A 13,614-nucleotide genomic window follows, 5' to 3' on the forward strand; every position below is an offset into this window, starting at 1 on the left:
ATACAAGTGTCTCATTACCATCCCTCCCCATTCTAGCACCGAGGTAGGGTGGAGATGCATCAGGGGTAGTCCTGATGGCATCCCACATTGATGTCCAGTTCCTCACCATTAAAACCTTTGCATGGTCTCTGCTCCTCCTCTGATACCACCCAGGGTGATATGTGATAAAAAAAAAATAGGTGGTGAAGGGCCAGTCAGCGAGGAAAAAGTGATTTTTGTTAAGCTATTAGGGCCAATCCTTCCAGTTCATTTCCACAGATTACACAGAAAGAATATCTAAGGAGTTGAGACAAAAGCCACTGGAGAACCTCCTCTGGCCCACTAAGAGCCAGCCTTACCAAATGAAGCCCATTGCACTTCCAGTCTGACCAGATCCTGGAATTCCCAATCTATGTCCTCAGAAATCTCATAGTTGTCAGCAGTGCCTCCATCCATATAGACTGGACGCACACCTGTGACAAGGATTCATTTTCAGGTTGTTGGCCCCTGAGGCAGGCAGCTAAGGGAACAACCTCTAGCCTGAGAGATGTTCCTGGAGTCAGAGCTCCACCCAGCTCCCAATTGTGCTCCTGTCTGCAGTGTATGAAAAGACAACCCAGGTGTAACTTTTGGCTTCTAGCAAGACTAAGTGCTTTGTGACTGTCAATCCAAATTTGAGGTCTAAGTAATAGTACACAGTAACAGAATGGATGGCAAGTCCTTTGAAAGTCTATGATTTGACAGATTAGGTTAGAAGTTTCTATTCTCCAGGCAGTTACAAAATGGTCAAAAAGACCAGGAAAAGGTGACCGAGAAAGGAAAGTTTGGTCCACACACTTCACCCATTTCTGGCCGCTCCCCTTGCGGGGATGTTGGCTGCCTCTTGGTATCGCCAGGTCAGTATAAATCCCCGACAGGCTCCCCTTTTGGGGCTGCCCTCAGTCATTATTAGGTGCCACGGAAACACAAACTGGGCTCTACTCTCGCTTCGCACTTGTTTTGTGCATTTCTGGCTTTCAGTCAATCACTTGCACAGGCACACTGTCGAGTTAGTAAAGCAAAAAACGTGTTTACTAGGAGGACAAAAGAACTAGAGCTCCAAGTGTCCTTACCTTATCTTGAAGATCCTGGACGAGCCCCCAAGATGATAGTTTAGCGGTAAACAGTGAACAGTACTGCTGGATTCGTGGTCTCTGAAGGAGATCTAACTCTGGGACCAAAGATAGTCTCAGTCACTCAGAGCTTTGTGTAGATTTTATTTAAAGTGAAAGTGACAGAAAAAGCTTCTGACATAGACATCAGAAGGGGGCAGAAAAGTACGCACCTCACTAATTTAAGTAGGGCCTTATATACGTCTCAACTAGCTACTGAGAATAGATAAAAAATACCTCAAGGCTGTGAGAACTTTGCTGACCCTTTCCTGTAACATACATCCTGGGATGACATCAGCATGAGATTAGTTAGAAGGAACAGGTTAACCCAGAGCTCAAGGCTGTGAAAGTTTTTACCCAGACTTTCCCCCATAACATACATCCAAAGCTCAAAAAGAGGCATGTCCTTGAACAAGAGATACTGCTGCCTACGAGGCCTACTTGTCTACGGCAAAAGAATGTGAAAAATAATGCTTACCTCCTCCATAAAGGGGCCTTAGGCTTGGACTCCTTATCAACCTGCCAAAGTTAACTCTCAGTACTGTGCTAAGTCACTTTAGTAGTGTCTGACTCTGCAACCCCATGGACTGTAGCCCGCCAGGATCCTCTGTCCCTAGGATTCACCAGGCAAGAATACTGGAGTGGGTTGCCATGCCCTCCTCCAGGGGATCTTCCCAACCCAGGGATTGAACCCACGTCTCTTATGTTTCCTATGTTGGCAGGCATGTTCTTTACCACTAGCATCACCTGAGAAGCCTAGTACTATGCTTGGTACCTAATTGGTCCTCAGTTAACAGTAACTTTTAAAGGCCAAATGTAAAGATTTCCCACTATCAAATTCTTTTTTCTAGTTGAAACACTCACTTTATTGTTGACTGAATTTTATCATGTGTGAAGTGAAGTGAAGTTGCTCAGTCATGTCTGACTCTTTGTGATCCCATGGACTATAGCCTACCAGGCTTCTCTGTCCATGGAATTTTCCAGGCAAGAGTACTGGAGTGGGTTGCCATTTCCTTCTCCAGGGGATCTTCCCGACCCAGGGATCGAACCCAGGTCTCCTGTATTGCAGGCAGATGCTTTACTGTCTGAGCCACCAGGGAAGCCCTTATCATGCTTAAGGTGCTGAAATGCTGAGACACTAGTCAGGAACCTTGTTAGCATGTGTCAGACCCTACTGGCTAATTCACAACAAAGATTTTATGTTATCTTTTGCCACTTTGTCCAAGATAGTAATGATAGCTTTAGGAATGTGAGTACAGCAGAAGATCTAGCTCCTCAGTCTGTTGTATTCATATATTAAAAAAAAAAAGTTTGGAAAGCTAATAAAGGCATTTCATTAAGCCTTAAAACAACTGAAACCAAATCCATGCCAAGGTTCCTGCTTGACACATGTTCCTCAAAAGATATTGTCTCTTTCAACATATACAAAGTCAAAAAAGGCATAGTTAAGGGACAGAGAGTATCACCTACATTGTATGTCAGCTTTTCAACATGAGAGAGAAAAGGCAAAGTTTCTTCATTTAGAAACCGGGTCTCCTCTTCACATACTCTGCCAAAATAGGATTGTGAGACTGGTTTCTAGGAGAGGTATTTTGAATGTCCAGTTTCTGTGGTTGATCCCTCATTTGCTCATCCAACGACAGCAAGAAACTTTCTGATTTTAAAGTCTTTTCAACTGACTAGAACTTTCTTATTGCATTCTGCCTGTTTTCCTTATAAGCACCACAAAAACAAAAGGAAAGCCTAGGAATATGAAACTAGTGAAAAAGGAAAGGCACATGTATCACTATATGAATAAGTACTCTTCTAGCCATGGTGGATGTAACAATCCATTTCTTAAATTGCACTGTGCCTTCCCAATGATGTCAAACCCTAAAAGTATTGCAGAGATAGTAGGTTTTCTTTTTTTTGGAAAAGGATGAGCTCTGTATTAGTCTGCAGTGACTCAGTTTAGATATGAAAACAGGTTCTGAAAAGTGACCTCTTTGGTCCATCTGATTAGACTAGTTGATGTCCATGTGAACATTTATTCATCTTTATTAGCAAGGTTTAAAAGATGAACAGATTATCAAGGCTGCCACTATCAAATTCTGAGACCCAACACTTAGAGAGCAAAGGTTAGGAAAAGACATCTATAGCCATAATGAACCAACTATAAAACAAAGTTTTACAAATGAGTTTTCATTTAAGGGAAAGTGTTTAGAAACTTCAGGAACCTCTAATGCTTGCCTTTAGGCTCAGCTGTTTCCTTCTGCAACCTGTACACACAGGGCACAGAGCAGTCATGGAGGTCAAGCCTAGCTAGCAACACTCAGCAGAAGCAGTAAGGTAAGAATCTACTCTAGAGTACTGGCTTCAGATTCTGTTTTAAGCATCAGTCTATTGCTCAAAGATGACTCAGAACTCTTTTTTAAATTTTATCTTTATTTTTGGCTGTGCTGGGTCTTCACTGCTGTGCAAGCTTTTCTCTAGTTGCGGCGAGCAGGGGCTGCTCTCTAGTTGAGGCGTGCAGGCTTCTCATTGTGGTGGTATCTCTTGTTGTGGAGTACTGGCTCTAGGGTACATGAGCATCAGCAGTTGTGGCTCCCAGGCTCTAGAGCAAAGGCTCAATAGTTGTGGCGCATGAGCTTAGTTGCTTGGTAGCATGTGGGATCTTCCTGGATCAGGGATGGAAACTGTGTCCTGCATTGACAGGTGGATTCTTTACCACTGTACCACCAGGGAAGTCAGGACTCTGTTTTTTTTTAAGAGCCCCATTTAAAAGCACATTTAAATGAATAGCATTCAGTGATGAACCTTTATATTCAATCTTCCTGCATTTTGCCACCAACACATCCTCTGCCTCAAAAATCTACAATCTGTTTTGCACCATAGAACATTTTCAAATGTGTTTTAGCTGTCCTTAATTTAGTCATCAAACATTTCTAAGTGCATGCATGGTGGAAGATGCCAAGACAAAGTTGTTCAAGTTTAGTCTAGTGGCAGAGATGCAGCAAAGTGCTACAGGGACTGGCTGTGGTGAGTCTGTACAGGGATCCTCAGTAAAGGATAAGGAAAAGAACCAAAAAGACATGAGCTGAATCTGGAGGGAAAAGTTGACACTACACCAGAGACAAGGAGAGAGAGGGATTCTAGGAAATGATATAAGCAAATGAGAAGAAATGGATATTAACAGTGTAATGTGTAGGATGTGCTTTAGTGTAGCTAGAGTAAGTTGGGGTGGCAGGAAATGAGGCTGCCAGATCATGAGGGCACCATGGAAGCATGCATATAGCATGTTAGGACAGATTCCTCTGGAAGCTGATAAGCATGATGGATTAAAGCAGTGGTTCTTAACTTCTTAAGACTTCTTTAAGCAACTGAAAAAGGTATGCACCCTTTCACTGGGAAAAGGTACATACACGTAGACACAAAATTTGCTCACAGTTGCCTGGTTAGGAATAAGGCAGAGGAGCAACTACAACAATTCAGGTGAGACATAAGGAGGCCTGAACTAAGCCACAGCAAGTGGGGAGATAAAAGAGACAGATGCGAGAAAAAGAAAGACGGTTGAGTGTTACCAACAGATCTTGTCACAAACTGGACTTGAGAAATGAGGGAAAGGCATGCATCAAGGAAAACTCCCAGGTTGGTTTGTGGTATAGACAATTGAGTAGAAGGTAGTGTCACTCATGGAGAGAAGCAGGCTTTGGAAGAGAAGATAGGTTTAGTTTGGGAAATATGAAGTCAAAGGTGCCTTTAGAACATCCAAATAAAGAAGTTCAGCAGGAAGCTAAATATGCCCTTCCTTTTAATGATTCTTGTACTGGCTCTCTTGCCCTAATGTTCAACTACAAACAGGATCCTAAGTCTCTGTGTAACACTTTTGAATTGAGACAAGTACATCCTCCATTTACAGAAAAAAAGTCCAGAAATGGGAGAAGAAATTAAACTTCACACACCCAAAATTATTTCACATTTTTTAACTAAAAGAATAGACTTTTATTAAGCACTGTAAGTTTCTTTCCATCAGCATTAACAGAACACCAGACCAATTTCCATCACAGAACAACTCCTGAGACATTTTCATTCCTTTCTGAAACACTTTCCTTAACTCCTGCAGTTTCCCCTAAGAAGCATCCATTCAAACTTACATTAATAAACTATGGAGCTTTTGTGGTGAGGTGGGCCAAAAAGGCAGGGAATTTGGAAGAGAAATACATATTATCCATCCACTAAACACACTGTCAAGAGCACAGGAGAGGAGATATTAACACAGGAAAAAACAATGAAAGATTTTACTTTTGTCAATAACATCATTTATCAGGGAGCACTAAAAATCAATGAATCCTTGTAGTTAAAGTTTCTTTACCTAATATGTTATTCTAGAAATAGAATAGAATAAAATAAAAGATGGATGAGGAAGGATCTTCTGGGAAGTAACTAAAATGAAGTCATCAGGTTTGGCAGGGTTATGAAAGATTAATAAAAACTGAAATATGTAATTTCATTTACATGAAAATCCACTAGTCATCAGTTACTACCAACACGGACAAAGAGAGCATCTATAAAAAAGTACAAGGGCAATGTCAAAAGCTGCAGTGGGCACCCTAGCACAGGGGGTATTTTATTTTGCTTTTACCTTGGAAAAAATGTTTTGTAAAAAAAATATGAAGTTCTTTTCTTAGAACAGCAAAATAACCTCTAACAATCCTGAAGATAATTAGCAGTAATAGGGGAATAGGTACACTGAGCTCTACCTGCACCAGCAGACTATAGCAATAAGCCAAGGGAAAAGAAAATGGAAAGTCAAATAAAAGAAGGTGCCAAAGTCACAAGAGGGAGAAAAATATAGGGTGACACACAATAGAACAGTGAGAACTTACCCCCCGAAACCCCAAGCATATTTGGGAAATATGCATTAGGAACTGAACAAGTAAAATGATTAAACCTTAGTAGAATTATACTAACTACTTTAAATTGTGGTCTACTTGTACTGTCATTTCAATGTGGGGTGGGGAATCTTAAAGGCTGAAAGGGTAGCACTGACATGCTCACAGAAGCCTTCTAAGGTTCCAGTGGACTGGATCTCTATAGCCAAGCAGTTACTTCCACATTCTTTCTACCCTACATAAACGTTCATCCCCCAAGCCCCTTCTTAACTACCCTCTCTAATGCCTTACATGACTGTTTTTCTCAGTGATTAAAACAAGTTAATGTGACTTGGCTAATGATGCCAGGAAATCAAGATGCAGATAAAAATCAAATGTCACTAGCCAAAGCAAGTGCCATTTCTTGGGTTTTAAAGTCTACCCAAAGTCCTACTGGCTTAGAATGAAAATGGTACAAGTGAGCAGAAGTTTATCAGGCATGGTCCAGACTAGACTGGCCACTGAATAAGGGTGGGAGTTATAGGCTGACCCCAAGATACACCAGCAGAAATCAAGAACGGCAAGTCCTTGAGGATCTGTGGCTATATATATCCAGGGTGCTTTTGCTTATAGCCCTACAAAGTTAAAGGGGTCACTTCTGGGGGTTCCTAAATGATGTATGACTTTGTTCAAGAAAGGCCACATCATAGTCAGAAATTGAACCTCAAATGAAGGATGACACTCTCTTCAAGTGGTACTCACAACAAAGAGCAGACTCAGTTCCGTAATTAGAAAGAAATTAGAAAAAGTTGATCTTGAAACTAGAAAAAGTTAATCTTCCAGTGATAAATCTTAGTCTTTCTGACTTCTAAATTGTATGTCTTGGCAGATAAAATATAGGACTATGGCCCTTTATAGTTCTTTCTTGTAACCTTACAAACCCAAAATTCTGAATCTAAATAAAAATCAAAGTTGGAAGTGAGTCACTTGTTTCATCCTGGGCCAGGCCAAGAGAAAGTGGAGGTGTGTGGAAGGGAGAAAAGCAAGCCTTTTGGCAAACTGGAATCATCCCTGTCAAACAGCAATTTTACTTCTCACAGTGAATGCCTACAAAATAATATATCTTCTTAATGCTGTGAGAGTTAACAATACTGTCATTTGATCGTATCAAATAGATTCAAGATTCACAGAAACAGCAACTGAAGAAAATACCTTTCCATATAACTCCAAGTACTTCCTAATAGAAAATGGAGCTAGCTAGCTAGTTAACACAGCTCGGTGATTCTGGTTACTTTTAGAGCTCCAAAGGATTCCTCCCTCTGTGGTTCCAGAAAGAAATGTCCAAGTCATGTAAGTTCGCTACTAAATCCTTCTCTTGGTGGACATAGAAGCCCTAACCGTCAAGATGTCATGAAAAGTTGGGCAGGCTAGGAGAAGAGCGGGGAAAACTAGGGGAGCCAATTCCATAGAAGAAGCTTTTGTACACTTTATTATTGGTTACATTTGCCTGGGTATGCATTCTTGTCATCCTGCTCTGATTTATGCAAGAAGTGTCTGGGCAGGGGAAGAGGCATTCTAGACCTCCCCCCGCTGAAAAATGTGGGTTCTCTTAAAATGGGCCAGACTAGGATAAAACAGTCTGAGACATCCTCAATCTTTCATGATGATACACTCATTGTAAGTGGGCAGTAAGCAAACAGCTTTCTGGTTGTCTGGAAAAATGTCACCAAGGACCTGCTCTGGGTTAAGGTGCGTGAGGTTTTTCAAAAAGAGAGAGGAACCTGCTAGAAGTCTAGTCAGTTGTGTTCCTGTAGAAATAGTACTCCTTGGGCAAGAATATTACAAAGCCCAAAAGGAGGTGTATGAGGCTAGAAGCCTCAATTCCTGAATGAAGACACAATGCTAATCTGTTGCAAGCCATGTTCCCATCCCTCATACTTAGGCTGCTGAGGAGGGAAACTGGAAGTGCAAGGTTGTCTCAAGAGTATCTCTGGCAAAGAGGAACAGACTCTTTGTCCTGGGCAGATTTTGATCTTACTTGAGGACCGGGAACCTTTCACAGAACACCCCTGTTGGCCCAGGCCAGAGTCCTCTGAAGTCTTCCTTGCAAAGCAAATGAAAAGATCCAGTAGTCAAAATGTCAATGAATAAATGAAACAATCTAGGCATGTAAAATCAAATTATCAATTTCCTCACACTTCCCTACCCGCTCTCCTTCAGGGATTCATGGCAATCAATTCTAGCCTAAGGCCAGTTTGATCCTAGAGTTTCAGATGAGATTTCCCCAAACTGGCTGCAAGCCCTGGTAATTACCTTCCATCCCCTTTCTCTCTCCCAACCAGGCTGCTCCTTCATTAGAAAACGCCCAACTCTTTCCAATCCTACTCCAACCTCCTGTTTTTACCATAGGGGATGTGAGGACTCTGATCAAGATTAAGCTTGTGACAACCCAACTGTTTGTTGTTCTGAACAGGCAATCTCTGGAAAGTACTTTTTGTCTGCTTAGAGAAGCCCATCTTCTCGTAATTGTGATGGGCTACGACTTAGCAAGGATTTTTAAAATGTGGTCTTCTGAAACCCACCACTCCATAGCAGTGGAAGCATTTCTGGGAAATTCAGTAAATCTTCTGGGACATCATCATGTATGTATGTGTGTGCATGTATATAAATATATATATACAACATATATATATATATTTATATATACATACATACACATATATTTATATATATATATATAAAATATGTATAGATAAATAGATCTGTCTCTTTATATAAAGGGTATGTGTATGCATATAGATACACACGTTCATATATACATCCTCCCAAACATTCGTACACAGACACACACACACACACGCACACACGCATGCACGCACACAGTCTTTTGAGTTCCCTTTAGAACATCATTTCATTACATTGATTCCCACCCTTGTAGGGAGTGGGAAGCAGGGAATGGGTGAACTGCACCACATCTTCTATTTTACAAATAATGCTTTAGTTCGGAGGCAGGAAAAATCTGCCCAGTACTTTTTCGACTCACTTGAATCCCCCAGTACAAAGGCCATTGGTAGTTATTTTAAGTGTATAAAATTAAAAAAAGAATAAAAAAAATAAAATAACCAATACTACCTCAATTCCCTGAAAACATCTACTTATCTGATTGTCAGGCCAGAGCTAGAGGTGGTAGTACAAATTCCTGGCATAGGTGAGTGGGGAAAAGAGTTACAAGGATGTGGATACTGACTATATATGAAGGCCCTACTAGTTCATAAAGAAAAAAGCAAGTCAGGAAGCCATAGGTATCTGTATCCACCATCCCATGGGTTTTGTAAATGAACATCATAATAAAGACTCAGAAAACCAAAGCTAGAACTTTTCTGTAGGTCCTTATGTGATGATACCCAATAGTCTGTACCTTAATAGCCTCCCAGGGGAGGTAAAGAGAATATTGGCACTATATATTCAATTTGAGAATAGGAACTAGTCTTGTTGCCATTCATATTTGATCAGAGCTTCTCTAGAAACAGACTGCTGAGCCTGGAAGCCCAGAAAAAGACAGAGAAGGGGAAAAGATGGATACAAAAAACACCCCCATCAAAATCCTGAACAAAACTAGGGTAAGCATTTCATGTCCTCCTCTAACTTAGGCCTAAAATCAGAGAAGTATAGGTTTTCCCCTCTTCCTGATCTGGTGAAGCCATCTTCTTGCTTGTTACTCCTCTTTCTGTTGTGTCACAGTTCCTAGCTTTTGCTCTTGTAAGTGGCTCTTCTCGCCATTCTTCCCGGGGAAGTAGCGGTTACCGTTATTACACACACTGCTGTCTCTGGATAAGGCACACTGTGATGGAGTTGGAAGATGATCATTCTTCTCTTCCTTGATCAATGTGCCACTGTTTCCATCTACCTGTGAGCGAGACCGACCTTGATGAGGCTCCAGGGATTTAGAAACTCCATCTGAAGAGCTCTGTCAAAAACAGAGATAGTCAGTAGGAATGGTAATCCCAAAACTGGCTGATCCTTCCCAAGCATGTTTATAAGCTAGCCTGTGGAAACTGCTTCAGTTCTTCAAAAACACTAGAAAGCCCAAAGCTTGTTAGCACCTAGTACACTCTGACACTGTCTGGAGAACTTAGGGTGACAACAAATGGATCTAACTCGAATCTAATGGCAATGACAACAACACAATAACGGCCCAGCTACTATTTACCAAGTTTTACAATGTATTTTTTCAAATGCCAAAAGGGACCCTAAATGGTAGATATTATGACATCCCATTTACAGATGAGGAAGCTGAGGCTCAAAAAGATTAAAGTAACTTGCTCAAGGAGATACAAGTATAAAGTAGTGGGGCCAGGATTCCACTCCAGGTCAGTCAGCCTCTAAAGTTTATTCTCTTAACTTCCATGCAACGCCATCCAATACCAACAGCTGGGTTTGTAAATGAAAGGAAAAGAAAACAAACGATAAGATCTATGTGCAATATTTCACAGAATATTTCATAACTAAAAACAATCACTTGGTTTTAATTTCAGCAATGGTAATTGTTCCTGAAATGCTAATGCCATGAACTGCATGAACTTGAACTGCAGTACTGGCTCCCAATGAGTATTATTAGGAATAATAAGAGTTTCTGGTTATTAAGTGGTTGGGCATGCCAGGTATTCTGATGTTGGTTTCACAGATAAGAAAGATAAATAAGGCTCAAAAAAGTAAAATGACTTGCTCAAGGTCATTGGCATGCCCAGACTCGCATCCAAGTCTGTTTGATTCCAAAGACATTGTTCTTTCTACTGACATAATACATAATGGAAATTGAATGTCCATTGAGTATGTGGTCAATTATAGATAATAACTACTAATATTTATTGAGCACTTCCCACGTACCAGGTTCTATGTTAAATACTTCACATATATCATCTCATTTAATACTCAGAATAATTCTGAGGTAGATACCAATTCTTCCATTTTTATAGATGAGGGAACTAGGTCACAGAGAGGGTAAGTAACTTGCCCAAAGTTACAAAACTGGTAAGTGGCACTGCCAGATTCAAAGCTAGATTATTTGTCTCCAATACCTATACAACATAGAGGTTACTGTGAAGTGCTTCTCAAGAACCTGGAAATAACATGAAACTAGTAATGGAAGGAATTAGCCATGTGAGTCAACAAAGAAATAAAAATGTAACAAATAAGGGACTGAAGAATTTGAGAATACACAAAACTCCACTGACCTAGGAATAATCTCATGAAGATAGGACTGTAATGTAAGATTTAATAAACTAGAACAATTAATTATCTGAGATGGGAAGATGCCTTAGCTACAAAGTCAATGTAAGGATTTCCTTGGCCAGGCTACCTCTAGAGTAGATAACAGTACCCCCAGAAATCTTAGCTAAGAGGAATTTAAGATCATCTGTCATCCCTTTTTTTCCCCTAGTTTCCCCATCTAGAAGAGAATAATAGTATATGACAGAGGATGAGATGGTTGGATGGTATCACCGACTCGATGGACATGAGTTTGAGCAAGCTCCAGGAGTTGGTAATGCACAGGGAAGCCTGGCGTGCTGCAGTCCATGGGGTTGCAGTCTGACATGACTGAGTGACTGAACTGAATAGTATCTATTAACTAGATATCAAATAGTATCCATAAACCAGAGAGAATAATATTATATATTTCATAGGTTCATGTAAGGATTCAATGACACACACCATGTAAAGCATGGTGGCGTCTGGCATGCTGTAAGAACTCAATAATTGCTAGCTAATATTACTATTCTGATTCTACACCCTCAGGCAAACTTCTGATACCATGGCCTCCTTGGCAGCTTGCTCTTAGAGAAAGAAAGCTCTGATTAGACATGGTTAAGAGCATGGATACAAGAGTCAGGTAGGCCTAGGTCTGAATCTTGTCTAACAATTACAGTTGTTATACTGTATCAGAATTAGCACAGTACAGGGCTTTGGAATCAGTCAGCTCAAGCTAGAATGCCAACTCTAATACTAACTTGATGGTCATTTTGGGCAAGATGCTTCATTCTTCTGAGCCTCAGTTTTTTCCTGTTTAAAACGGGAATAAATACATGTATTTATAAGAGTGACTAGGAAAAAGTATACAATATATTGTGATAATTATTTCTTTCCACTGTAAATTAGTACTTTACCTTTCACCTTCTCCCTTTTTGTCCCCTCCCCCACTCCTTTAGCCATATCCACAAAGCTATTTCTGTGATGTTGGTTAATGTGAGCCAACCACTGAAAGATGGATCCACTATGATTGTACCAAAGATATCAAGTTTTGTTAGGCTGTATGCCTACTGATCAGTCCCTGAATCATGGTGAATTCATCAAGGCTGTACTACCTCGTGTATGTGTATGTGTGCTCAGTCGTGTTCAACTCTTTGTGACCGTATGGACTGTAGCCCACCAGGCTCCTCTGTCCATGGGATTTTCCAGGCAAGAATACTGGAGTGGGTTGCCATTCCCTTCTCCAAACTTATGAGAGGACTATCTTATGGGGTACTACCTTATGGGAGACTACCTGAGTGATCCGTTTTCCTGCACAGTGCAATCCCTTTTCCCTTACTGAGCAGTTTCTGGAAAAAGCTGAAAAGCTTTGGAAAAACCCAAAGTCACTGCTTTCTGGCTTTGGAGTACATTACAAAATATGTTGTGTAGGGGACTTATCACTGTAGTTTCATGTTGGACTCAAAATAACATTAAAGCAAATTTGTATTCCTTGAGAAAACATTAGAAAATGGGAGTAACATGGATGCAATGAGGGCTGGCTGTATACATGAGAGCTGAGCTGTAATTGATGACTGATGATAAAATTGCCTTGCAGTATGATCTCATCAACAACCTTTGTGAGGATTAGAAACCACATGTAAAATATCTAGTAGAGGGCTTTGGAGAAAGCAGGCACTTAAGAAATGATAGTGACTATGCTACGAGGAGCCAAGCAGTCTGAAGCCAGTACAAGATTTTAGATCTCTACAGGGGGATGGGGGACCAGTGAATTTGAAGACAAGTGAGTTTCAGACCATTCTGAACCATCAAGAACAAGCAGAATGGCAGTGCCTCCTCCTCTCCCATCATCAGCAAAGGCAGAAATCCAATTTTCTAAGCATCTCTGGTAGCATCACAGAAACTGAGGTGTGCTGTTGGAATTCCACTGTTAATTTCACTTTGGCCTCTTTATGGCTGCATGTAGTAATGTTTTGCTAAGTGCAGGTCTTTAGGACACAGTACCAGGTTTCTATTTTGTGGCCTCACTCAGGGAAAAGGATAACACTCTGCAGCCCTGTGGGAACAGCCTAGGCAGATTAACCCTCAACAGACTGCTAGAGAGTAGGCAGATGAAATCAAATGCTGGGAGAAGCTATGAAAGCTCCCAGGTTTCCATGCCTGATCTGATCTCTTGCAAAAAAACAAAAACAAAAACAAGAAGAGGTAGATCATCTCAAAAAGGTACTTACTTGTTTATTTCCTTTTTTGTGTCCTTTGGCTCCTCTACCAGTCTGTTCTTTTCCATGCCTTTAGAAAGTGGTGGGGGGGGGGAAAGTGATCATGAGGAACACATATAGCCCGTACTTCCATTTTCACTTAATTAACTACTCACCTCCACTAGCAAG

The 13,614-nt window shown here is 40.8% G+C and overlaps 1 protein-coding gene across 4 annotated transcripts in view; it reads right to left on the reverse strand.

Moving 5' to 3' along the window:
* Nucleotides 1-13,614, reverse strand: part of FAM120C (family with sequence similarity 120 member C) — a 147,521-nt gene that overhangs the window by 5,298 nt on the left and 128,609 nt on the right. For 3 of the 4 annotated variants that reach the window (XM_081565456.1, XM_081565458.1, XM_081565455.1), the window contains 2 exons: nt 13,459-13,516; nt 8,957-9,947 (listed from right to left, as the gene is read on the reverse strand). In XM_081565456.1, the coding sequence (XP_081421582.1) occupies nt 9,696-9,947; nt 13,459-13,516 (310 nt within the window). In that variant the 3' untranslated portion in view covers nt 8,957-9,695. Of the gene's footprint in view, nt 1-1,091; nt 1,190-8,956; nt 9,948-13,458; nt 13,517-13,614 lie in introns of those variants that run through there. The other variant, XM_081565457.1, reaches the window with a different exon arrangement.

Source organism: Giraffa tippelskirchi, chromosome X, assembly GCF_054371585.1.
Source record: "Giraffa tippelskirchi isolate mGirTip1 chromosome X, T2T-mGirTip1v1.2.pri, whole genome shotgun sequence".
Classification (NCBI taxonomy): Eukaryota; Metazoa; Chordata; class Mammalia; order Artiodactyla; family Giraffidae; genus Giraffa; species Giraffa tippelskirchi.